Source organism: Coturnix japonica, chromosome 1, assembly GCF_054131305.1.
Source record: "Coturnix japonica strain WE chromosome 1, WE-NBRP24, whole genome shotgun sequence".
Lineage (NCBI taxonomy): Eukaryota > Metazoa > Chordata > Aves > Galliformes > Phasianidae > Coturnix > Coturnix japonica.
The window spans coordinates 57295270-57321746 of NC_140663.1; the positions used below are offsets into that span (position 1 = coordinate 57295270).

At 45.7% G+C, this 26477-nt stretch overlaps 2 protein-coding genes across 9 annotated transcripts in view; both read right to left on the reverse strand.

Moving 5' to 3' along the window:
- CREB3L2 (cAMP responsive element binding protein 3 like 2) overlaps positions 1–9522 on the reverse strand; it is a 74462-nt gene extending 64940 nt beyond the window's left edge. For 2 of the 4 annotated variants that reach the window (XM_015866650.2, XM_015866641.2), the window contains exon 1: positions 9270–9522. In XM_015866650.2, coding sequence (XP_015722136.2) covers positions 9270–9374 — 105 coding nt within the window. In that variant the 5' untranslated portion in view covers positions 9375–9522. Of the gene's footprint in view, positions 1–4507; positions 6862–9031; positions 9197–9269 lie in introns of those variants that run through there. The other 2 variants (XM_085521412.1, XM_085521417.1) reach the window with 2 other exon arrangements.
- A 6135-nt stretch (positions 9523–15657) lies between these two features.
- LOC107315845 (WEE2 oocyte meiosis inhibiting kinase) overlaps positions 15658–26477 on the reverse strand; it is a 32350-nt gene continuing 21530 nt past the window's right edge. For 4 of the 5 annotated variants that reach the window (XM_085521376.1, XM_015866691.3, XM_015866664.2 and 1 more), the window contains 8 exons: positions 25462–25634; positions 24727–24848; positions 23972–24118; positions 23173–23274; positions 22767–22852; positions 21929–22099; positions 21701–21843; positions 20028–21262 (listed from right to left, as the gene is read on the reverse strand). In XM_085521376.1, the coding sequence (XP_085377502.1) occupies positions 21106–21262; positions 21701–21843; positions 21929–22099; positions 22767–22852; positions 23173–23274; positions 23972–24118; positions 24727–24848; positions 25462–25634 (1101 nt within the window). In that variant the 3' untranslated portion in view covers positions 20028–21105. Of the gene's footprint in view, positions 15828–17070; positions 17160–17411; positions 17500–18239; positions 18381–19396; positions 19461–19877; positions 19918–20027; positions 21263–21700; positions 21844–21928; positions 22100–22766; positions 22853–23172; positions 23275–23971; positions 24119–24726; positions 24849–25461; positions 25635–26477 lie in introns of those variants that run through there. The other variant, XM_085521397.1, reaches the window with a different exon arrangement.

Genomic DNA, 26477 nt, shown 5'->3' on the forward strand with positions numbered 1-26477 from the left:
TAATTTCTTGCTTGGGCCTTGAAGCCCAGCTGCTGATTCTCACTCTGCATTTTTCCTCTAGCATCTACTCACTCGGTCCCTTTATTGCTTATATATTTTGCGGTATACTTTCAAACAGAGCAAGATAAATCACCAATTACTTCCAAAGAGATTTCATTTACTTTCAAATCTTTCATCTCAAAGAACGAAAGCTATAGTTCATCTAACTGTATCTGCTTTTCACAAAATGATTTAACCCCGCTGAGTTAAATATATCCTACTCTACCTACACGATCCTATATCAGCTTCTCTGCATTTTGAATACATGTGGTACCAGGTTTCCCAGTGTATAGTTAGTAATCCTTCCCCCTTACTTTTTCCCCTTATCAATTTATGTTTTCAAACTTTCCATCGTGATGTCATGACCCAAAGAAAATCAAGTGTCAAAAAGCCAGACTTGTCTTAGGCCAATTGGATTTCCAGATTCACTGGTTTCAGGGAGTTCTGTAGTATTTAGACTTGCCACCACGGCCTTTTCCCTTTGGATTTTCTTAGCTGAGCATTATTAGCTCCTCTACACTTCACCAAGTCTACTTCACGTTGACACTCCATTTTTCTCTACCCTGTGGGTATTACATGGGGCAAAAAGAGAAGAGGTATTTTGAGATGACATGAACAGTTTGAAGAAACAAAAAAGAATAGAATAACGACAGCTTTAGATTCATACATCCCTTCATGACAATGATAATTTCATTCCAAGCACATAGCTATAAAGGAACCGGCTGAGAGATTCTCATTACCTGTGTGCAACAAGAACCAGAGCTGAAAGCAAAGCTGTCGCAGATACTCTATTCTGGTACTGATAATGAAAACTGCATTACATACTTTACCTTCAGATGAAACCGAGAAATAAGCCTCTATAATATTAGCATGCACCTAACATAAACAGCTGTAATCATATCGCTTCCCCATCCTCTTCCAAACACCTGTCAAAGCAACACAGAGATCATGTTTTCCTCACTAATCAGCTACTTCGGACATCTATTTTTACTGTTCTTCTTTGAGTTCCCCACAGTTAGTCTCTTTCAGATCTCCAGATGCCAAGAACTAAAAAAACCCACAGCTGAACTCTAAGCTGCCCCTCGTTTCCATGCACGTCCCCCAACTGTACTTGTTCAGCATTTTCATCACTGCTGTGGCAGTAGCAAAGCCATCCACAGTTACAACCCTGGGCCCTTTGATATGTGGACCGTACAGCTTTTTGTGCTGTGTAACATCTTAGTTGTCTCTTCCTTTCATCTTCAGCAGCACAAGTTTCTGCAGATTCCCTTTCCTCGCCTGCTCTTCCAACCTCCATTTCCCCCCTCCCTCAAACATCTTCCAATTTGAAACACCAAATCAAACGAGTCCAGAGATTCCCTGTGTCCCCTACCCAGCTACCAAAGTCCAAAGATTCCCACCCAGCTGCAGTATCACATAATGCCCTCGTGAACACCGAAGCTGCATCTTAAAACTAAGTAGGGCTTCTCATCCCCAATTAATCTTGCCAGAAAGCTGTTCCAAGCAAGGTACTGTGGAGGGAGTTGTCCATATGTCTTTCTCCCACATCTTTCTCATTAAAGCTAAAAAAAAAGATGTTCTGGGCATGAAACACTTCTAATTTTATTTTTATTATTTTTTTTAATGACATTCTCTACACGGTTTTCAATATCATACTGCCACTTTTCTTTCGGTTTTGGTCTTGCAACTGTGTTTCTATCGGAGAAAAAAACAGCAACATAAATTCAGTCCCTTTCTCCCCGTGATTCTGCAAAATATTTTCAGCAACCCAACAATCAAGTAACAGCAACAGGAAACTGTTTTCCCAATTCCCTGAGCAGACTCCCTGCAGAACTTTGTCAGTGCAGAAAGACACAGTAGGCCGGAATTCAGCTGGAACTTTGTGTAAAGTCAGGACAACTGAACAAGCAGCCATAAGTCACCCTGGGCAAGAACAGAAGCAGTACTCTTCATAGACTCATAGAACAGTTTGGGTTGGAAGGCCCTTAAAGCCCACCCGGCCCAGTCACGGGCAGGGCTGTACCCAGCAGCTCAGGCTGCCCAGGGCTCCATCCAAGCTGGCCTTGGGTGCCACCAGGAATGGGGCACCACAGCTTCTCTGGGCTCACCCCTTCACAGCAGTGCCATAGCAAATTTGCACAGCATTTGCTTCTTTGGGGAGCCATTTACAAGTGTGACCCCCCTGTAGGGCTGCAACACACAAAAACACACATCTGGAGGCCTTGCACAGGTGCCAGCTCCCTTCCTCCCTGATCAATGTGGAGCTTTGTCATTTGATATCTACAGGCACAGGCCCTTCATGCTTCTTACCCAAGGTTTCAGCTTCACTTCCTTCTGGAGGTGGAGGAGGGAAATAAAATGGTGCCAGGGGACAAGGGGGCAGGAGGAGATGCAGGCATGGATCTCTGGAGTCTGGAGAAAAAAATGCTTCCATGAGTCACGTCCCTGAGGCTGGGCTGAAGCCAACCATTACGGATGTCCCTCACAGTATGATCAGCCCCCACAGCATCGTGCATTGAGCTAAGCCATCCAGCAGAGCCCAACTTGGGCAAGTTTGGCTTGGTTTTCTTTTATGCCTATTCTTGCTGCCTGTTCTTGGAAGAAACGCGGCCCCCACACACCACAGCAGCCCTGACCCCAGATCCCTTGTGCTGTTGTGCATGGAGAAATGGCAGAGATGAGGAGAGAAGGCAAAGGAAGGGAGCTCAGTCAAATTCATGGCCAGTTCTGATGAGGAGACCAGTTATATCCAAGATGACAAAGACAGATGTTTTGCAGTCAGCCGCTGCCTCATGTTATAAGGTATGAAAGCAGCCATGCAGATGTCGTATTTTCCCATGTCTGCTAGCAAGGACAAATTCAAGAAAGCCAGCTATCTAGAAATAACACCCTGCCCTAGCCTCGATTCCCTGTGAAGGTCTCATCTTGGCCATACTATCGTAGAATGGCTTAGCTTGGAAGAGTCCTTAAAGATCACGGAGCTCTATATCACAAGCCTCCCCACACAGGCGCCAGCCACATTGCTGCTTCTGCTGTGAAAAAGGCAGGACAGCAGAGCAGCTTTCAGCTGTGTTTTGCTCTTAAGTTTTGGTTCCACAAATAGTCAGGCAAACCATTTCTTCAGGTGCTAGAAGAAATGAAAATACTTGTTTTCAGTTAACCCACACAACATTAGAGACAGGCAAGCTGAGCACTGAAGCTCAACAGTAGAACGTGTTGGGGAGTGGGGGAAAAAATAAAAAGCAGCCTTGGGATAAGATTCCCCTTTGCACATAATATTCACTACTGGGCTGTGAGGAAGAAGGAACAGAGACATGCTTAGTACTCAAGACTTGGGGGCTTTTTTGGTTGGCTGGTTTGGGGGTTTAACGTCTATAAAAAGCCCTGTGAGCTAATCACATGGGCTGCAATGCAGGGTGGTCTCTGCCCACACCTACGGCTCTACGGTTAGCCACAAAAAGCAAATATCACAGGCAGGAGATAATCCTAACAGGCAGCAGGCTGGACAAACAGCCTTGAAGCAAGCGGTGCAGGCTCCAGCGTGACCATACCACACTACAGAGGAGCACACAAGTAAGATGTTCTGAATTTTAGCTGGAAAACCTGGGGATCAGACTCCTGCCTCGCAATACAGTCCCTAAACAAAGCAGTCCCTTGGTTCACAGCTGCGGTCAGAGCTCAGCATCACTCAGGCCAGAAGCTCCCAGCACCAGGGTCTGCCCAGAGTTCCTAAAAAGCCACAAAGCCTCCTACCCCACACACCTAACAGATTGTGTAGAAGGACGGGGCCAGCCCCAGCATGGCAGAAGAGGAATGCTTTTTCTTGGCAGAGAAGAAAGAGATGAAGTGGGTGTCACATTTTTCCATTAGACTTTTGCTTGTCACCACGGTGGAGCCAGATCGCATGCAGAAGATTGAAAGCTGGTTAGTGGCAGATGGCAGTGAAAGAAAAAAGAAAACTCAGTAGCTTCCAAGGCACAGCTGAGGCACCAAAAGGTCAGCAGCACAAGTAAGCTACACATTTGGATGGGTAGCAGCTCCAGGGACAGCTCTAGTAATTCAGGTCTATCCCATTTCACCTTTCTTTATTCTCTCTAGTTACCTACTCTGGTTCCCAACTTGCCATCCTGAGAGGAAACACTCCTTATGTGACTGAGCGCTTGCTTCCTTCCTGCACGTATTTAGCATCAAGGCTGTAACTTGGTTTAGCTTTCTGAAGACACAAGCTACTTTTGAAAGCTCCAAGGCACAGGCAGTGGCCATCCCTGCCATGGAGAGCTCAGAAACGTACCACAGAAAGGGGACGTGCACAGCAGGAAGGGTTCTGTCCACTGCTCTGCAACATGCTCTTCTCAAACAGCCTCTCCCTATGGATGGCCCTTAAGCAGAAGTCTCCTCTCCGAAGTCTCCTCTCCCTTTATTCCCAAAGTGCAACCCACTGCTCTCAAATAAATAGATGCACACTTACCAGCATTACATCTCCCACGCTCACCAGGATTATATCTAGGCACACGCTCCTGAAGCTGGCCAGACTACTCCCACTGTACATTCCCTCAGCCTAAAATGCAATTCCACCTGCCTCTTCCCCAGGCAAGCATTCCCACCTGCCCTCTCATGTAAGCGCCAGTACCTGAGCTGCAACAAAGCGAGCTGCATCAGGAAACATACTGCTGAAAACTATTTTCTGTCGTGCAAGAAAGTCATTTTTCAACTGGATGAGCTCTCAGGCAGCTGCCGCAACAGCCTGCGGTTACATCCAGGTGCAGAACCGCACTGTCAGGTCTTGTCACCCAGAAAAAAATGCAGCCAAAGGGCATCCAGACAACCCTGATCTTTTCACCTGTGTGATTCAGGGAGCAACAGCAGAATGGAACGTGCCATCCCCGGAAAACCAGGTGCAGAGCTCTTCTGTGAGAGGACCCCAGGAGGATGCTCTCCAAATTCACATCCTATGGGGAATGAAAAGCTGCACCAAGGAATGGGAGAACCTAGAGGAAGGATGCTTTAAGCTCATGCAAGGCAGGCAATGCAGCCTGTGGAGTATATCACCGAGCTTAGCTATTCCCCCTGCAAAAGGTGGGTACCCCTAATCTGATAAGTCTCACTTAGTGATGTTTCCCTGTAGCAGTTCCTTCGCTCCCACATCAGTCAGATAGACAGATGCAGAGTGCTTGTGGTAGGCAGGGGATGCTCCAGGTGATAGCCAGGCAGCAAGAAGCAAAGACAGGGACAGACAGCCAGAGCTGGCAGCATGCTGACCACAGACCTCCATGATTTGTGCTTATACTTATGTTATCTTTATTCTATTTGTCACTGCCTGCACAAGGGTGACCAGTTCTCACCATGTAGGAGCAAAGTGAAGGCAGGCTCGTGGAGGAGGAGCAGCACACACTACTGTAGCTGGGACCAGCACCTGGCAAAGGCAGCAGGACACAGCACCCTCAGACCTATTTGGACTCACAGCTAGTCTGCCTCCTCCACAAGCACGCATGCTCCTAAAAAGAAGTGTTTTCATACATTAAACATTGGCGCATTCTCATCTACTAAGCTTTAAAGTCAGTCCCAGGACAGACTAACAGTTTTTCCAGCTGCTGTCCTCCCTGCAGATCAAGCTCCTCTCTATACAGTTACAGACAATCCAAATGCAACGAGGCAGCAACTCGATACCATTATTTTTCCAATTTGAACTATCAGAAAATACGAGGGTAGGAGAAAAGTTCCAAAGCATCACATGTGTGTTTATCTCAGCTTTGAGAGAAACTGTACATTGTTTAAATCCATTACGAGCAGCTGGCACGTCCCTTGGCAAACAGGAGTGATATTTGTATTTCAATTTTGGAAGAAAACACTAAAATGATTTTTGGTGCAGAACACCAAGTACGAGCTGTTCTGCTGCTCATCGCTTGTGACCCTGATGCTTTTCATATGGGGGGTTCTTCTCATAATGCAACACTTTGCACAAATTCTGTTTACAAACTACTTAAAAATATCATCTCACTTTCACGTCTTTCTTCTCTTTGCTGGAACAGTTTGGCAATAATTCCTGGACGTACTGATGTTACATATTTTCCACCTCAAGCTGGCCATCTGGTCCTCCATATGCAGGTGTATAGGGATGGAAGAATGAGAGATTTCAGTTTCCTTGTTAGCAAGCAGCAGGCTAAACGCCACATTCAAATCAATGGATTACCTTTTCCCCACCAAAATTGAGTAAATCGATAAATAGGATTAGCCTATATCGACGCCAGGTTTTACAGAGCTACCTTATGTACAGGTGACCACCACAGATTAAAATGTAGCCAGCCCCACAGCCCACACGTGCTGTGCGCTGACCACAACCTCTAACTAAATACACGCGGCCTGTAAAAGCAAAGCGCTGTGTTCCTTCTCAGTTAAACATCACCAGTGCCGTGGCTCTGAAAACTGCAGACAGTCCACGGCAGCTCACTCAGATGCCCCATTTCTGCAGAAATCATCAGCATGCAGAGCAACAGCCAGCGGTGTTTTTGTGACGGAGGAAATGAGTCACCGGCGGCTCCTGGGGAGCTCACAGAAGCTTGCGATGGGCAATTTTTATCTGAAGGAGGAAGGCTGATTCCAAGATTCCCAACCCATCTCAGATGACAACCACCACCACTGAGCTCGCAGGGCCGGCTGGGAGGTGATGACGCAGCCACCAACCCAAGTGTTCGTGTTGCACGTGCAGTCTGAGGGTGAGGTGCCTGGAGTGGCATCAGCAATGCAGCAATGGGTTTACTGAGCTCTAATGCCACTCAGAAAATGGCACTGGTGACTTGCTGGTTGGGACAGTCCAATATACACCTGCAAAGCACACAGACTTGGATGAACGAGCCTCTTCCAGCCCAGGATGAGTCCCCTGATTTCTCCCAGTGCAGCTGATGACCACAAGGCACATCCTCACACCTGTGCTGATGAATCATCAGCTGAAAGGCAAAGGTGAAAGGCTGGAATTCAGCCCTGCTAATTAGGCTGGAACCGCTTAACATAGCAATTGAGTTTTTAAGTATATGCATGCTTCCACACTTGCCCGGAAGCTTCAAATCCACCAGACCATACGCAGCCTGTGTGGTTGTTTAAAGGTTAAAATTTAACTTAAAATACACAAAAGACAGCTGGCATAGACTCATAGAATTCCTAGCCCCCCGCCCACACACACACCTACATGCACACACAGGTCTGCCTGCAGAAGGAAGCGGATCCCTGTTCCTGGAGCCATGTGTCCCAACCAGCCATCCAGCCCCCACCTCTCCCCTGCTTGCACTGCTGGACCTCAAGGCACTTCCCAAGTGCATCCGGAAGAGTTGGTACACCCAGGTGTGTGGAAGAGACAGACCCACATCTAATGCCAGGACACCAGTTTCACTGTGCTGAAGGACTGAGCTCCACAGGCATCGGTGCTCGTCCATCCTGCATTGTAACATGCATCTGGAGCAAGGCAACAGCTGCACAGCTGCACCTATAGGGCACCTTAGGACCTTGCAAAGGCCACAGACGGCACTTAGGAGGCTCAGCTCTTCACGTTTCATCCTTTTCAGTAACACCAGCAAACAAGCTTACAGATAAAGCAGAACCAGCTGGGTCAAACCAGTCCTCCCACATTGAAAGCAGAAGGCAGGAGAATAACAGATGTTTCATCCAGTGGGCTTTTTTTTGGGTGGTGGTTTCTATCCATCATCTCTTTTTTTTGTGCTGTTGTTTCAACGATCCTATGAACGTTCAGCCAGATGTAAGCGGAGAGATTGTGTTTCATAATGTCAAGCACAGTGTTTTCCTCTGCACAGAACAATGCACTTTTTGCAGAAGAAATAGAAGTTTGATGAGTAGAAATGTGTGCTTTTCCCCCCCAAAGCAAGCATTTCAGAAAGCTTTCTTTTCGCCCCCTTGAAACTCCCAGCACCCCGCTACCTCATCCATAGTACTGTGCTACTATGATGTTTCTTTATGGATGGCTTCTCTTGGAATCCTTCCAAAAACAACAAAAGCTAAATGGATTACTTGCTTTTCATTAGACTTTAAGGTGACCACTAAAGAAGCCTTTTGTTTATAAGCACCTAAGAAGAAAATCAACTAAAACCCACACTGACAAACACGCAGCAGAAAGCGGCTCCCAACAAAGAGGGTCACAGCCAATGTTACTGCAGACTTAGCAATGCTCTTCCCCTTGATAACACACCTCAAGGTAGCACTTGGTGCTTACAGCTCCCAACAGCTGAGGGACAACCACCCCGTTTGCAACCACAGGGCATTCTGTATGTCAAGCAACACATGAAACCAAGTCACAGCTCCCCGAAGCAAGGCAATGACACACATGTGCACGACCACAGCCACAGGCACTGATCTGTTTCAGGGCACTAATTAAAAGAATACAAGAACGTGAACTAAGAGAAGGGCGGGTTCACAGTTCTCCTCCCGAGGATCCCAACCACATGGCACGGCTGGAGCACCCAGAGGGCCTCTTACCTCACCACAACACCCCTCCTTGTCTTGTTGAGGAAGGTAAGAAAGGCCCACTGCGGCACAGCTGCTGAAGGAAGGGCCTTCCAGCACTAAGAGCTCCTGGAGGGTCTTTAAAAGTCACTACCCACCATCCAATTGCTCTTGGTGGGTCTAACAGGACTTGTGCAAGAAAGCACAAAAGCTACCAAAGCCAACAAATCAGGCAGTGTTTGAGGACGGTCACACACGCAGCTGGCTGCCTTCCTGCTGATACCAGGCCATACTGAAAGCTGCGGCCCTAGGTCAGCGAGGCCACGGTGCTCCTTGACTGAGGTCTCATCTCCCCATTGAGGTCGACACCGAGAGCCCCATCGCTCCCAGGACGAGGCTGTTCCCGCTGTGCAGCCATCCTAGACACACCGTGCTACCAAGGAGAGATGGAAGAAGCCAGGAGTGGATGAGAGGCCTTCCCACGTCCCACACGGATCATTCACCCAGCACCAGTGCAGCCACCAGACGCCCCACGAGCACGCACCGTCCCGAAACACCTTTGGCCCCCGGAGGGACAGCGGATGAACGGTGTTGGGTGCACGTCTCATCTCCACATCCGCACACGCCAAGTGGGGATTTGGGCCAAAAAAGCCCAAACTTTACGTGCCGGCCCTCAGAGCCGCTCCCACACGCGTGTCACTATTAAGGAACCCCCGCAGCAAGCTCAGGGGCTTCAGCCCGGCCTGAAGCCGCCCCCCCGGGGCCACCCCTGCCCTCCTCACCGTGTGGCCCAGCAGGGTGTCAGGGTCGGCGGGCTCGCACAGCTCGCTCAACTTGCGATCCCAGTGTAGCAGCGGCGGCTGCTCGCCGCTCTCGCACACCTCCATGGCGGCCCCGGCTGCCCCGCTCCCGACTCACGCAGGTCCGCCCTCTCCCATGGGCCGCCCGCAGCCGGTACCGGCGCCGCTCCGAGGCCGCGTCCCCCCCCCGACGGAGCCGGGAGTCCGGGTCGGGCGGGGCGGCCCCTCCAGCTGCGAGCCGCGCCCCAATCGGAGCTCTGAGCCCACAGGGCCCCACGGCTCCAGCTGGGGAATGTGGGCGGGGGATTCGCGTGAGCGACGGGCAAAGCAGCGAATGAAACAGCGACAAGACTGCGGCCGGAGGGACACGGCCCGCCCGCTTCGTGTGGGAGGAGGAACGGCCGCGGGCCCTGAGGAGCCTATGGGCCCGGTTAGCGCCGTGTCGGGGTGCTCACAGAGCACAACCCAGAGCAGCTTCGGGTGCGGGAAGCACGCCAGGCCCTTCACCTCTTCAGCTAATTGAAAAGAGAGCATGAAGGGCAAAATACTTAGTTTGGTATTGCTGAGTGCAGCCCGCACGTCCTGTTTCAGGACGTCCCATACCATAAACGTCTGCCTTTAGATGAATGTGCCAGTAACACCGCTCACAACCCAGCGCTGTTTCCACAGAGCAGCGAGGAGAACCCCAGGCAATAGAGAACTGTGGTATTTTAACCTTGGTTCTATGCCAGGCTGGGACAAAGTTGACATTTCAGAGGGAAGATTTAGGTTGGATGTTAGGGGGAAGTTCTTCATTAGGAGAGTGGTTAGGCCCTGGAACAGGCTGCCCAGGGAGGTTGTGGATGCCCCATCCTTGGAGGTGTTCAAGACCAGGTTGGACGGGGCCCTGGGCAACCTGATCTAGTAAATGTGTATGTTTGGTGGCCCTGCCAGGCAGGGGGGTTGGAACTACATGATCCTTGAGGTCCCTTCCAACCCGGCTCATTCTGTGATTCTGTGTGTGATTTCATCATCCTTTAAAAATGAAGGATGCCACATGGTTCCGATACGACACACCAGGCATTCTTCAGCTCTGAGTTCCAGCTCCTGGCAGGCGCTCAAAGCCTTTTGTGGGTCAGCCCCACACTTTGGCACTCCATCCCACATTGTGCTTCAGCTGTAACCAGAGCCCCGACATCCCCCTGGGCTCCGGCTACTGCCACACCACTGCTCTGTCAGCTCTCCACCCTCCCCAGGGAGCTGGGTGGGCCCTCTGAGGCCTCCCATCATCCATCGGGCACAGCAGCAAAGAGAAGAGAAGGAATAATGGTGACTTTGTCAGGGTTTATGCTTTGGGGTATATTAATCTCTTCGGTTTTGACTTGATCAAAAGAGGAAACGTCATTTTTAATTTAACAAAAGCCGTGTTATTCGGTCAAGAACACGAAGAGAAGAGCTCCAGCTGCCACAACCAAAGCTCTCCTGCAAAGAGGGAGTTAGTTTGAGTTACTGTGCAACAAGTCAGACCAGAGCATGCCCCCAGCAACTCTGAGAACCACCCCAAAGCCAAATTCCTAACACTTGAATGGGTACCTAATGCTTTGGCAAGGCCAGGCGGAGATACAAACTTCATGATATGCTGGCACCGTCACACTCTTTTGTCACAACAATTACATGTTGCCAGTCCTAAAGCATAGACTGTGAAATTTGTAAAGGTCAGTTCCTTGTTCACAGTCTTCCACGTTTCATGTTCTCATTGGATTTTCCTTGCTTTTAAAGTTTTCTCAGCCTCGTGCTAATGAGCTGAACAAAAGGCTCCCTTTAACATGCAGAGGACCCATTTCTGGGCCTATCCACTAATGAACAGTGGTAACTAGTAGCCAGACATTGGTAACTAGACATTCCTTGCTAGCCTTGTTACCTCAGTGTTGAAGACTATGTTTCACTTCTTAAGCTTCAGTGTTTCTAAAAGAATACCCTGAGACTTCATGAGAAGGAGCTATGACCAACTGGCCTGCATGGTAATGTTACACAGATACACCTGTCCTCCTAACTTTTTCCCATCCTGCTTGAGAGATTTAAAACTGTAGATTTCAATTGTTGCTAGCACGCTGAAAATCAAAGCTGTTTAACTCTCTGTGCTAATTTAGTAGTAGTTTTAAGATCTAAGGCAGCTAATTCTGTGAGCATTTCTGTCACCACAGACTTCTCAAGTAGGTTCAAAGTCTCCCACACAGAGGGACAATGCAAAAACAGAGTGTCAAGATGCATGAAGATGAAAAGGTGGGGTTTTATGGTCTGCAGAGACGCAGCTGAAGGGAAGTGGGGAGAGCTTGGTTTTCCTTTACTCAGCATTCTATCTCCGATATGCGTGAGCAGAAAACCCAAAGCGAAAAACCACACAGAAACCAAACTAGCTAAGGAGGAGGAGGCTGTTAATGTAGGGCTCCAAACAATGATCACTTACTTTAAATATCAAAGTAAAATAGCTAGTTACAATGCAAGCCGATAACTTAAATCACAGAAAGCCTGGCAAAGGAAAGGTGCTCTGTTTTCTTCACAGATCCGGGTCACAGAAACCACAGCTCCTGTGACTGCGTCCTTACCCAATTCTTGATCGGGTCAGTTGCACAAAGGCTCATTAAATATTTACAAGTGATATTTTCCTGACTTGTGACAACCAGGATCAAGATAACCATCCATTTTCTAAAGCCATTTTGTTCAAATACGTTTTAAAAGTCAACCAAGAAGAAAAGAACAAATAGCAACAGTGCCTACAGGATATTTCTTTTCTTTTAAAGACAGCTACAAATGAAAAAAAAAACCCTTACCCTTTAAAAACAATAGGAAATTATCATACACAGAGGAAGGTGAAAATGAATGCCCAGACTGTCAATTTCTAATCACAGCAGTTGCTGGAGATTGTTCTGAAAGTTCAGTATCATACTTAGCAATGATTTTTATATGGGAAATAAAGCAATAAGAGAAGAACACTAATATGCATTTTCCACAAGCAGATATTTGTAGAATATGAAGATATTCTATGAAGAATGTGAAGCTGATTTCTTTGCATAATTATGTGCAGATACATCACTTGCAGTAGCCAGCAACTGATACAGCACTAACAAAGCAAATTTGTTGTGTAAATGACATCTGCTGTGTGAAGAAGCTCACCACCACCACCACAGGAAAATGGGGCAGGCTCTGGTTTGAACAGCCACGAAGTCTTAGTTTGTCTGTACAGATTCAACTATTTGCACAAAAATGCTCCCACCACTGAAATTTCAGTTAAAAATAGAAGGTGTGCTTGAAAACAGTGCAGTTTTCTTTTCAAAATCCTGGCATTATAGTCATTTTCTGACATGAATACTTGTGAAAGATGTGGGATTGCCAGTACTGGAGGCAGCCTACTACTGAAACCACATAATCAGTACACTGACAGAAACACAAGAACCCTTTACCAGAACATTTCTCCCCCCCCCCGTACCTCAGGACTTCTCAAAGCACTAATTCATCTGTCCTGCCTTTGACAATTCAAGGCCTCCCTGCATGAGCTTCCACAGGCAACCCTAATCTTCACAGCAGAGCAGGGACGGGGCTCAGACACCTACCCTTGATGCAAGATACCGAGCAGACAGCAGGGTGCAACCTGTTGGCCGTATCAGTAGTCAAACCAGGTACCTGCTGCTAGAAAGCTCAAGCAGTTCTTTTCTAGTCCAAGCTCTCAGCAATGCTTAATTCATGTTGTTATTCTGTCTTCAGAAACTGAGTCCTGAAACAAGTTGGTTCAGCCAGAGGCATCAAGTCCTATTTCAATGAATTGTAGGGCACTTGTAGCTTTGTTCTCCAACACTGCTCAGCCTTAATTAAATGTGAAAATATTTCTCACTCCACCCTATTTTGAGAGTTCTTAACTGGCACAACGCCCACAGTGTTCTGAAACCAGACAACTACAGCCACTGAAATGAGCACAGAAGAGGGCTCCCTCCACCTCACACCAGGCTGATGGAAGTAACTGAATGATGCTGAGATGCCTCACTGACCAAAGTAGCTCTATCAAGAAACGCTCCAAATACTTAAAAGAGATCTGCATTACTATTTTATCTCTTCTAATCTATCTTCATAAAAACATAAAGTAAATTACTTGTGAAGGTCAAACATGTATAAAAGCCCCAGCTGATGCAAACAGTCGGGGTTTACCTAATCCAGTTTACACAAGAGGTTACCAGGAACAAAAGATGAATGCCATTCATCAAGGGATAAAATGGAAAAGTACTCTTTGCCTTGCCATAAACAAGGTATAAGCAAGGTGCAAACAAGGCATTTAACTCGGTAGACATCACTCCCTTCTTTAACATTTCCATGCAGAGGAAATAATAAGCAATAAAGATGAATGAGACACTTTCTGAAGGTTGATTTCATGTTATTTCTCATAGCCAAAACCATTATTATGCATTAGCTTTGCCCCACGGCTGCAAAGCAGACACAGAAGGTAAACATACAGCAAACAATAATTGATGGCAAAAGGACGCTGTAACTATTGTCTCTTGCTAACATGGTGTCACTTTGTAAGATCTGCCCTAATGCAAAATGGTGATGAACATTTGAGATCTTGCACAGCTTTCCAAACAGTGTGTTCTCACAATAGATATGTATAATCTCTGTAGCAGGTACAGCGAAGAAATCTTTAAAAAATTATTACTGACTTTAAATAGAACTGGAAAAGCAAGTAAAGTGGAAGCTCTTGAGCAAATATTTCCTTTGCTGGCACCTAATCACATACCTTGTGTTAGATCAATATTATCCTCATCCTGAGCCACGGGCTGAGACTAGGATGAGCCCTTCAGCACTAAGAGGAGCACTGGCCAGGATCTTCACGTACAGCAGTGAAGGCAATCATTGCTGCCATCTCAGTGCTCTGATTCCGGAGTAGAAAGCCTGATTTGAAGGTTAGAGAGCATTATGGGTTCACACTGAAATACCAAACAGTAGTATGCTACATTGAACTGACTTGAGAGATGGAAGAGGCGGTAAAGAACAGGAATTGCCAGGTAAGAGTTCAGCCTTGGGACAGCTATGTTTTAATGCATACTGCAGAAATAACCACAAAACTGTTTACTCTTCTCAGCCTCTGAAATGCACGGCATGCTCCTCATACAGACAACTGCACCAGGAAAAGCAGCGGCACTTTCTCTAGCAATACAGATCTGAACCTCCCAACAGGCTCAAATCTAACAAAGAACTGTTACTAGAATTAAAGTCTAAGCTTCCTATTTTATACCACAATCTCACATGGATAACACACTTAACCAAGCAAGCATTTCCTTAAATACCTAACACTTCAGTATGCCTGTGATAGGGACTATGATAGTAGCCAATGCATTAGCTTCAGCCAGAAGTAAATACCTAAGTGAAAATACTTAAGTTCTTGGTAGTACTGCCTATGCTTATATAGAGGAACATAAGACCATTCCACAGGAGAAAGAGCTACAAACACTACAAATAAGCATGATTTTTAGTGGAAGGAAAGGGAGATGAGATACAAAATCCCATCAGCTTTGGAGGCAGGAAGTTGTCACTCCCAATGTTTTAATTTCCCTGTTCACATCATGCTGTATTACAACAGGAACTTTACCAGTTCCCCATGTACTACAATGAAGCACCTTTCATAATTCACTAACAACACTAATAATCTTCAGTCTCCCCGGCAATTACAACAAAGTTAAGGCATAATAGCCAGCACTCCCCCAGTGACAGTATCCTGGATCAGAGATGTTTTCCATGCTATACTGCAAACCTCTCAGAAGGAACAAGAGATAGTCATTCTTCCAGCTCCTCCCGGTGGCAAACAGCAGGCATAGCACCATAACAAGGTATTAGGATGAGAACATTGATGCCATCTTAGGGTCACAAAACGTCCAAGGCCATAATACTGAAAACATAAGTACATAACCAAAGCAGGGTTTAGTGACAGACAACACCTAATTTGATCAAATGCTATAGTCAGTGAAGGGCCAGAGCCAAACACACTGGTGGCCTTCTCTGGGTCTGTGACAGAAACTCAGAGCTAAGCACCCCTTGAGGCCAACGCCTCTGTTTTAAACTTACTGTCTGATTTACTTAGTTGAGAAAGACAGAGAATGACACTTACAGAGCAGAGAAGGGATGCTAATGGTGGGAGGTAAGTTGCTCAGTCCCATAGGACAGAAGAGAAGTTATTAGGGCAGTCAACGATACAAGCTTTGAAAACAACTGAAGATTTCGATATGATGTCCATTTTTATATGCATTCACTCAAGAATATAGTTTTTCCTCAAGAAGGAAAAGTCTACACAGTGATGAAGAAAAAGCACAAAGGAAAACCAAACACCAAAACATACACAATCACCCTGTGTGGGTATCAAACACTTTATTTGCTTGTTTTTTTAAAGAAACTACAGAAATATACATGATTACAGAATTATGAAGCACTGTGAAGCACAAGGAATGAAACAGCCTCAGTCCATGCGCTAATGAGCTCATACCTTTTCTTTGATATTATCACTCAGAAATATTACGTTATCTGAAAAGGAATAAAGAGAGTTTAATCTTCAGGACTGTTTTGCAATGGCACATGCCTCAGCAACCACAAAGTTGATCTATTTGTGTTAAAATAAGCTGCAAAGATGTGTTCTGTACTGAAATGCATCTCACAGAATAAACCTGTCTGATATGAGGGCTCTGGCTTTATCTCCCCAAAAAGATGACAATTCAAGATGACCAAATACGCTACAAAACAAATGGATTAACTTGATGAAAATCTGCTGTATGAAGGTAACAAAAGCATTTTCAAATAACATTTCAATTCTTTGACTATGATCTCCAGCAGCTACAGCTTATGTCCATTTTTAACTCATTTTCAATATGCGCTACCATGACAGCAGTTCATGGGGTTATAGGAAACTATGTTTCAGAAGCTACTGAAACATCTTGAGACTGAGGATACTGAACAATACCAAGAAACCAATAGGATAAATGCCTGTTAAAACAACAACAAAAAAAGATCCACTTCTCCCCTTGAGCAACTTATTAGCAGCAACCTGTAGCACTGACAGCTGGAACAGCTCATGTAAAAGTTTGATTGCTATTGCTTTCAAGAGGCTGCACTGTAGAAACGTACATTACCACATTATTTCTCATCATCTGGCTTCATGTTTTTAGCTACAGTTGCATAACAGAAGTATTTGCTTTACTACCCATTTCAGCCCTCCTTCAAAAGCTACAAGGCCGTAGCTCCACCCACAGAAAAGATGTAGGACCCAAATGTCATTTACTATCCTCATGCTATTTAAGGCTAAAGAACAGGTTCAGTTCCCAAGTTCTCTTCTTCACTGCTTCTACCCAAGGAAGAACTCTAGTTCCTACCCATTCAACATATTCCACAAACAGATGTCCTTAAAGAGGTTGAAGCCTCCAGTCTTTAAGAAAAAACTCATTGCCAAACTTGAGAGAAAGCCACTAAATAAACTCTACTTTGGCTAGAAAAAGAATCTAGCTGACTTGCAACACGCCAATACTCTTAAAACACAAATCTGCTCCACTAATTGGATTGTGTAAGCAAACTATGCAATAGTCTGCAACTATATGCTCTCACTTTCTGTTCCTTCACATGCAGTGCCAGGGGACATCTAGTGGTACAGTCCAGAAACTGCAAAAAGCCTCTTCATTCTCTCAGAACCCTCAACCATGGATTCTGAGGACAAACCAAGCTCTAAGATCATCCATCCATTTAAAGAGGCAAAGTGGAACAGCGTGTTATTCTTTACCTGCAATAATTGTTGTCGCCTGCCGCCTCACGTTGTTTTTATCTGTGTATTCACCATAGTCTAGTTTCCCTTCAACGTAGAGCCGAGAACTGAAAAGTCAAGAATTTGGTTCCAGTCAGAGAACTGCAACTACTTCCTCCTTTATATTTGACATTGAATCCACAGGCTTTTGTCTCACTTGTTGCCTAGAGTTATTTAAGAGATGTGTGGATATGACACTGAAAAATATGATGGACTTGATAATCTTATTGGTCATTTCCAAACTAAACGTTACCACAATTCTATGAATTCTTACATCAATTGACTATTAAAGCATCAAGTCATCAACTACGTTAACTTACCCCTTCTTCACATATTGATACGTGACATCCCTGAGGCCTGGTCTGAAGACAGAGATCCTGTGCCATGTTGTCTTCTGACTGATATCACCTAAGGTACATAAAAATAACAAAGCAGGATGCCACATCCTCTTACTGAAGCAAGATTTGGAAACCAGTTTTAACACGTTGGTATTCTCAAATTATGCAAAGAGATATAAGAAATGGAAATATACTATGTAGTACTCAGTGTACTACCCATTTGTGTCCCAGCATTAGGACTGTGCAAGAACACAGTTCAAACCAATGCTTAAGACTTTTTCCTCCTCCTTATAGACTCCATGCTGTACAAAAGCTTGAGAAAAGGAGACAACTGTAAATAAAGACTGACAGAAGAAACAAACATGGGATACAAATAAGAGTATGGAACTGCTATACTTCTGGCATCACAGAATCGTAGGGGTTGGAAGGGACCTTCAGAGATTGAGTCCAACCCCCCTGCCAAAGCAGGTTCCCTACACCAGATCACACATAGGCATCCAGACAGGTCTTGAATATCTCCAGAGGAGACTCCACAACCTCCCTGGGCAGCCTGTTCCAGTGGCATCCCCAACAAGAAAGAACTGCTAAGTCAGCGCTCTCTCCATATCTCCAGAAGAGAGTCAAGAAATAAATCCCTATTTAGTACATGCTATTGAGGATTTAGGCAGGGATGTACAAACTACCTCAAAGGATCTTCCCTGCACCTGAGAGATGTACAGAGCAGTCTGAAGACAAAGCATAGTACTACTGAACATGCAAGCTTCAGAACACAGCAGCAGCAACCTGCTGCAGCCTTTGTTGCAGACTCACCTGTCTGTGCTACCTCATTTTCCCCAGTCCGCCACATCTCATTGGTTGCAAGAGAAAATATGGTGACAGGATTTTTTCCATCCACTTGCCTCATGATAGGGTCCTGCCCAACCCGACCAAGCAACTGAACACGATTCATAGCTGAAACATAAGAGTACATGCAAGGTGAGATGTGCTAAGCAGCATAGGGCAAACCAACACAGCAAGTCATTTTCTCCTCTTCAGTAGCAGGAGGAGAATAAGGAATCTAAAGAGGTTGGTACAGGTGAATTATGATCCTTCTAACCACAGCAAATATTAAATCAATCAGCAGCTTTTGTCAAGAGACAGAATAGCCACTTCCCACCATACTCCAGTTTTTATGACTGGGCAGATCAGGTTCCACAACACTTACCTTATTGTTGTTATCACTGCTAAGTAACTCCATTTAGAAAGCTGAAGGTTCTTTATTTTCTCCTGGTCTTTTGTCATCTTTTCCACAGAATAGCTTAGGCTGGAAGGGAACCTCAAAGCTCACTCAGCCTCACCTCCCTGCTGTGGGCAGGGCTGCCCCCCAGCAGCTCAGGCTGCCCAGGGCTCCATCCAACCTGGCTTTCAGTGCCTCCACAGGGCACCCACAGCTTCTCTGGGCAGCTGTGCCAGTGCCTCATCACCCTCTGAGTAAAGAATTTTCACCTAACACCTAACCTCTCTTTGAGTTTAAAGCTATTCCCCCTTATTGTATCGCTATCATGTAAAAAGCCAGTCCTACTCCTTAAAAGCTCCTTTCAAAGTACTGGAAGGAAACATCTATATGTTATATGAGACTATGCAGTATTTACTTAAAAGCAGTCTGACTTTTAAGCTATAAAACTGTAGCAGTTCATCGTCCTGTTCTGTAATTAAAACAATGCCTTCAAAACAACATTCCATTATTACATCGCGTCCCCTGTTTTGAGGCCACCAGTTTTAAGGGCTTTAAGGGCTACCTGATGTGACACAGATCAAGACAAAAAGCTCCCAGAGAGTTAGTTTGAAGTAGCATTCTTAGTTTCTGCAATCAGCAGCTATCATTCTTATCTGTTCCTCCCCAGGCATACTTCAGCCATTCTAAAAACAGGCTGAAAACAGAGTAACAACTAAGCAACACCTCAGACATACACACAAGAGCTACTTACATCGTTCCAGCACCAATGAGCCAACTGTATCACCAGACTCATGTCTCACCAACTGGCGGAGCACCTGAAGAACAGACAGAAGTTAGTTTCCAGGACACAAAGCATGAACACCACACGCATTATGTGCTTTTACTGCTCATCTTCTGAGTGCTAACTGGACATTTTGCAATGATATTCATTTCCAGCGACCTGCAGGGACACAAGGAGAGCTCAGGGCCACTAAACAACCAAGCACGTTTTGCCCAGAGAAGCTGTGGGTGCCTCATCCTTGCGGGATGTCCAAGGTCAGGTTAGATAAGTCTCCGAGCAGCCTGAGCTGCTGGGTGCCAGCCCTGCCCACAGCAGGGCAATGGGGCTGGGTGGGCTTTGATATCCCCTCCAGCCTGAGCCATCCCGAGTCTACCCGCCTCCTCCCAGCAGGGCCCGGCCCTGGGGGCGAACGAGAGTCCCTGCAGCCTCTATCCCGCCCCACACAACCCACCTGCCAAGCCGGCCGCCGCCACATGCCGAACAACCCCCGGCTGAGCTGCCCCAGCCCTGCGGCCACACGAGCCCGGACGGAAGCGGAAAGGAGAGGCTGTGTACGGGTACAGCGGGTCCGGCGGAAACAAGGACCCAAAGCACAGTGAAAGCGAGTGTTAAAATCTTTATTGGCACCTTTCGCTTTTAAAGGGATAAGATTAATTTAAAAAAACAACAGGACTTTCAAACGCTTGAGCGCAGACTCTACGTAAAAGCTCACAGTAACCAATGGTGCAGCGCTATGCTCTCCCTCATAGCAGTACACCGCTTGTATCTGCAAGGCACACGTATCCAGATGACATTCAGATAAGGGGTGGGATTTGTCTTTAAAATATTCACTTTAAATAGGCAACTCCGAAAAACAAACACAAACCTCCCCCCACAAAGCTTAAATGTTTTCTAGCTTCCCTCATCATTGATTAAAAACTGATTTTTCAGGCAGGTGGGGTTGCTCCATGAGCAAGATCCCAGAAGTTTCCGTTTCCCATAGGCACGCAGAGCCACCTACCTGCATACTGAAGGTACAGCCCCCACCTGATGCCAAGTCCTTTTCTATCAGCACAAGCCAGGCTTCAGGGTCTGGCCTGCAAAAGCTCAGCCACTGCAGCCCCGTGATTGTGCTCATTGCTCAAAGATAAGGGGACTTTCAGCTCAATCAATAAAGCCTCCTTAACTGAAAGCAGTTTACTCTCGGCTCCCTCAATGAAATACCACTCCCAATGCATCCCAAGTCGACCAGAATAACTGTGTAACTCCAAACACATAGTTAACACTATACCATTGTTTCAACTGCCTCACTGCTAAAAGACCAGCAGGACACACTGTCTTCCTTCTAACGATATACAGGAGGTCAGTGGTAAGAACATAAAGATCGGTGTCCATTTAAACAAAGGAAAATAGAGGAAATGCCATCCTTTTTCTTCTTTGGCAGAACTATTCTCAGTTTAGAGCAAGACCAGTTACACAAGAAAATATCAGTACTGAGGAAAATAGTCTTAAATCACATCTTACACTTGAGAGCTCGTTATTCTTCCCTTTCCTCAGCCAGTATCTCACCACTGTTAATGAGGGAACAACAACAACAAAAAAAAAAATACCACAAGGAGAGCTAGCATGGGGCATTGGTCTGTGCAGAGCCTGCATTCTCAGTGTTATTCAACAGCCAGAGCCTTTCAAACAACAGAAGTTCAGTAACCCACATTAAAGCTAAACGAACGACAACTCTTCCCTCCCACCAGGCGCTTATTGTTCTTCTTTAGAGAGGACTCAGACTCCTGTAAGTTGGCATTTCCTATGGGCTGATCCTTCATGAGGGTCTGGGCAAGGCGAGCTGCTTTCAGTTCCCTGCAAGAGAAGAGATGGAAGAGAAGAGAGGTAAGCTCTATCATGCACAAATGCCCATCAGCTGTAGAAGGCTGTGAACAGCCTTGCACAGGGGAGTTACCACAGTACTGCTGAGTGTCGACTCAGCTCAGTATCAGTTCATCTGCCTGCATATTGTACCAGCATGGGCCATCATCCATGGCTGCAGTAGGTGTGCAATTTCACTGCTCTAATTCAACCAGAATCCAAAAGCCACAGACGAACTACAGCTGCATTTGCACTATGAATCTCTAGCTACAGCCCTGCCACCCTTGTAGATCCAGGCACTGTAATTGACTGGGTATTTTCTGCTGCTGGATCACCCAACATTACCTCCCTGCATTCAAGCCTGATCATCAGCACTTGCTCAGCTGATCAAATCTGTCTTCTCCCTCCTTCATGGCCTCACACAAGCCCTACCTTTCCAGCATGGCAGTCTTACACTTCTCCACATTTAGCTGTTTCTGGAGCTGCACAGCTTTTCCAAGTGAAGGACGGAGGATTGGGTGCTTAGTAAGAGCTGTGGCAGAGGGTCTTTCCCTTGGGTCAGGATGGATCATGAGCTAGAAGGCAAAGGTCAGAGTTTACAGGTCCTACTGTCATATGCCACCTGGAAAAACCTCTTTCCTGTTAAGGCTACTGCCTCACCTTGAGGAGTTCAATAAAGCCATTGGGAAGCTTCTGAGGGATTGATGGGATATTGCCTTTGCGGATGTGGTGCCACATGGCCCCATTGTGAGGCAGTGGTCCTGCACCTGCTGCCAGAGCTATTGTGAGTGCCAGGGCAAAGATGTCTGCCTTTGGCAAATGGAAGTATTGCTGCAGAGAGAAGAGGAACAGTTATACAAAGGATGTTATATTGAACAGAGGGATATCGGCTCAAAAAGCAACAGCTGAACAAATATGTGATACAGGCTTCATCACCCCCAAGTTAGGCGGATCCTCCTGCCTCTTGAATACCTGAACTGATCAACACATCCAAGCTGGTTTTTACAAACTTATTTCCTTTTTGTTCACTGACCAGAGTGTCAGAACTAGTGCAGCTTTCAGAAGAGGACATAATTCCCCCAGTAGTGCCTCCCACCTCTCCATGTTCCCTGATCAGTTTTTGGTGTACAAAGCATGTGTGCAGGTGCAAACATTTGTCAGTAGTCACATACAGCAGATTCACTTCAACTGGATATGTAACATGAAATGGACTCTAAAAGTTTGTCCAACTTATCCCTAGCAGCTAAAATAGTTGTGTTAATCTAAACTTGCTTCTGAAGCAATATAAAGTATGTTAAGGCAACACCCAACACTAGGACACTATGTTAAGACAACACTTTTTTCCCCAATTAACTTGGCCAATTTCACAGCTAGACCTGATGCAGGAAAAAAGGAGATAAGTCATGATTCTGGCACATTCCTTGCCATAACTACAGTTGATATCTCTCTACTTGCTCACAACCTTGTTCTCCAAGCCACCTCCATCAGCAACTATTACCTCCTGCAAAATCTCATTGGCCAAAAACCGTCTGTCTCCTTCCTCCACTTGAGGGTTTGCTATTGATGTCACATGGCCAAGGTCACCTAAAAAGAAACACAACCCAAACAACAAAAGGAATGACTGAGAACAAACTGAAATAATCAATACAATCCTGCTTTCCGGGAGTACCAACAGAGCTACCAAAAGCAGTGAAAGAAAGGAAACCTGCTTCTAAACAGAAATCTGGGCATGGAAAACAAGATTGTTGCTTTAGGGGAATTAATTCTGGTGAGTACAAGAGTTATTTAGGATGACACTAACAGTTCCATATAGAAAGCCCCTTCAGCAACCAGGACAGAGCAACATCAAGCAGAAGTTGACAACATTAAAGATAAGGTAGTTGTAAAGTGAGCTAAAGACCTACCAATCTTATACATCACACCAGAAGAGAACTCATCATCACTGTCACTCTCTTCCTGTCCAGGTTGGCCCTCAACTGCCAGCTTGTGACAGATGAAGATATTACCTGTAAGACAACAGAAGTTAAGCAACTATCAGCTGAACAACCAGACAGTTCTGTAGAAAACCCATCTGTAAATCTATATATGCTTCACAGACCAAGTTACCAATATGCTTCCTGCCCAGTCAGAAGCAGAAAACTGTCCCATCTTATGCATAGAATTACCTATTGTAATCACCTTTACCACCCATCCTTTCTGCTCCCCATGCTAAGAACAGGATTTCAGCAGGACAAAGCATCCGCTATGAGGATCTAACCATACGACTGTGGAGGGAACCCTGCCATGGATATGCCCATGAGCAGCTGCACAAAGAAGAAAGATTTTACTATTCTTGCAGAAATTTAATCCCTTGGGGGTAGGTACAGAACAAATATTCACTTCTCACACCAGCTCTCACAAAGATCATGCACTGTACAACAAAGCAGTAGCAAATAAGGAAGATTTCCTCCTTTGCAGTCCTACTAGCTCCTCTGGTAGTGGCATCTATTCCCACGAATTACAACAATCACAAGACAAGTCAAATGATACCAACTGTTGCAAAAGGTTCAGATTTACAGCAGCAGTGGTGCAATGTTTAAAACCCACAAGACACATTCACTATTTAGGGAAAAATCCTCTTCCCTTTAAAACACTGTAAGAAATCCAGCAGCAGGGTCACAGAGCATGGAAAGGGAAGTTCGCAGAGGGTAGAGGAAGACTTACTAGGTTTGATATCCAAGTGCACAAGGCCGGAGTGGTGGATGTATTTTAGTCCCATGGAAACTTGTAATAAGATTTCTTTCAGCTTTGCTTCAGGAAAATACTGGCCATGCTTTGCATTTTCCAGAAGCACATCTTGGAGACTCCCACCTAGAAGCAAACAGTCAGTCTGAGATTCAAAGACTTGGTAGAGCAGCGTGTTTAGAGCAAGGAAATTAAGCTCTGAGCAGCAGATGTGATTAAGTAATGCAACATTTGACAAGAAAGCAGGCAAGTTGTGGCTGTCATTGTCAATTGGCCATTTCACAGGACTAAGAAAATATCATTTCCTCTCTCCCATCATCTTTATTTTCACCACTTCTCCTTTAGTCTCAGATTTTCAGCCACCAGAAGACATTGGTCCCCATGTTTAACTGGTACCTGCACCTAATTTACAATTACTACTCTAAACAGCCATCACTACTTATCATAGTTCCCAGCCTGAGGTAACATTTGAGCAAGGATAACTACACACTGGCATTCACAGCTCCTCTGATAGCCAGAAGCATCTTTTCCAGCATCTCCTAACCAAATACATGACCAGGGCAAACCCAGGTGAGTGTTCTGCCCTGCCTGCAGCATGAGTGAACAGTTCATAGCTTAGTTCCATTCCCCTAAAGCTGTTGAGCCCTTTCTCCTACCCAAGATGTCAACATAAAGATACACTGATCTTAGCTGCACCCATTCAACGTCAGCCTTTAAAACACCTCAGCTCTTACCATTACAGTGTTCATTTTGTATAATCATGTGATCATCTTCTGCCCATGCTGAGTAGTAGCGCACAACATGAGGGTGGTGTCCAAGAACCGCATGAGCATAAACCTCACGCAACGCCAGCTGCCTAGAGAAGCACACAGAGAAAGTATTGTTGACAAGGTACCATGTGGGACCATAAAATGAGTTCTGATTGATAGCCTGACTTGGGAGAGGGAAAGCAGAGATGTTTTGGACTTGAGGATTTTGGCAGATGGACTGACTCACAGCTGCTGAAGCAAAGCCTTTAAATGGATATTCAGGAATACCTCAAGCTTGTCAAGCAGCTGCCAATACAAGTACCACTGAACAACTTCTGAACACTTCTATTAAGGCAGAAAAGACACTGCTTCAGCACATCAAGATGCATATTAACACTAGGTGGTCAATATGGATGCAAACAGGCTGTGTGGTAGGCCAATACAGCAAGTAAGTGGTTTAACAGCTGTTTTAAGGACATGTCTGCATGGGGTATTAGGAGTTTGGGTAAGCTGACATATCGCTTTATAGTGCACGTGGCTTCTCCTTAGACATTTGTATTCATTTACCCTAAAACGGTATCTTTCTTCACCCTCCCACCTCTTATTTAAACAGCAGCCAGTTTTTGCTCCCACCACTCCTCATATACCTTTAGATTCACACTCCCTCCTTCCCCATCACACCTCCCAAGAACATGTCCATCATTTAGCAAGCACACTCACTCATCCGAGGATCCTGCCAGAGGCCTCTTGGAACGTTTGATGGCATAAACACATCCATCAAGGCGCTTGATACATTTGTAGACAGAACCAAATTCCCCTACACCGATCCTCTCTAGTTCCAGGAACTCCTTCTGGTAGCGGGAAACCATATTGCTGTCTTTCAGAGGACATCTCTAGAAGGTCATAAGTACAGCAGAGACAGCAGGATGAGTTGAAAGACTCAGATACACGTCACTTTTTAGAGCCGTGAATCATTCATCCATACAAAATACCCACTTTGCTCCCTTTCCCATCCTGAGCTTTCTCCACATGCATGCAGCCTTTCAACTGCTATCATCCACTTCAAGATTCTGTAGTCCTTCTGGCCACCTAACAAAGGCCATCTTGGTCCAGCTCAGTTGAGATTCATTTATTCTAATCATAGTATTAGAAATTGCAGCTAAGGACTAAGGAAGCAGTTTAGTTGGCTGTATGTGCCTTGAATTACTACCATCATATCCCTTCTCTTGGCAGCTCTGTCCAGTTCCTACATCCACAACAGATGGAGTCAAACAGGGAAGAACTGCAGAAACAGTATTTGCCTTTTGCTCAGCTACTGCAGACCTGGGAAGACTTGTTACCAGTCTTGATATGTGGAAGTTCAGCACTGCTGCATCCATCACTCATGTACTGAGCTTGGGCTTAAATGAGAGCTATTGAATATTCAGACCTCAGGAGAAATTGGTACTACCCCAGCTACATAAAACCTGCTTTATGCTGTCAGTCAAAGTTGCCTGCAGCAAGAACATTCTGCACCAGCTCAGGCTCTCATTGGGTTTGAAGCAACAGCTGTTGACTGATTGTACTTTAGCAGGTCTGAGTGTTCATATTCCCGGCTATTTCCTCACCGAGAGCCACTTATCTACCAAGGGATAAAAGCCTGCAGAGCAGCTGGAACATTGTTACAGTAATGATCAGCAGGGAAATAGAAGATGCTGATACTGCTTGTAGAGTGATGTCTACCAGCAGGTGAGGTA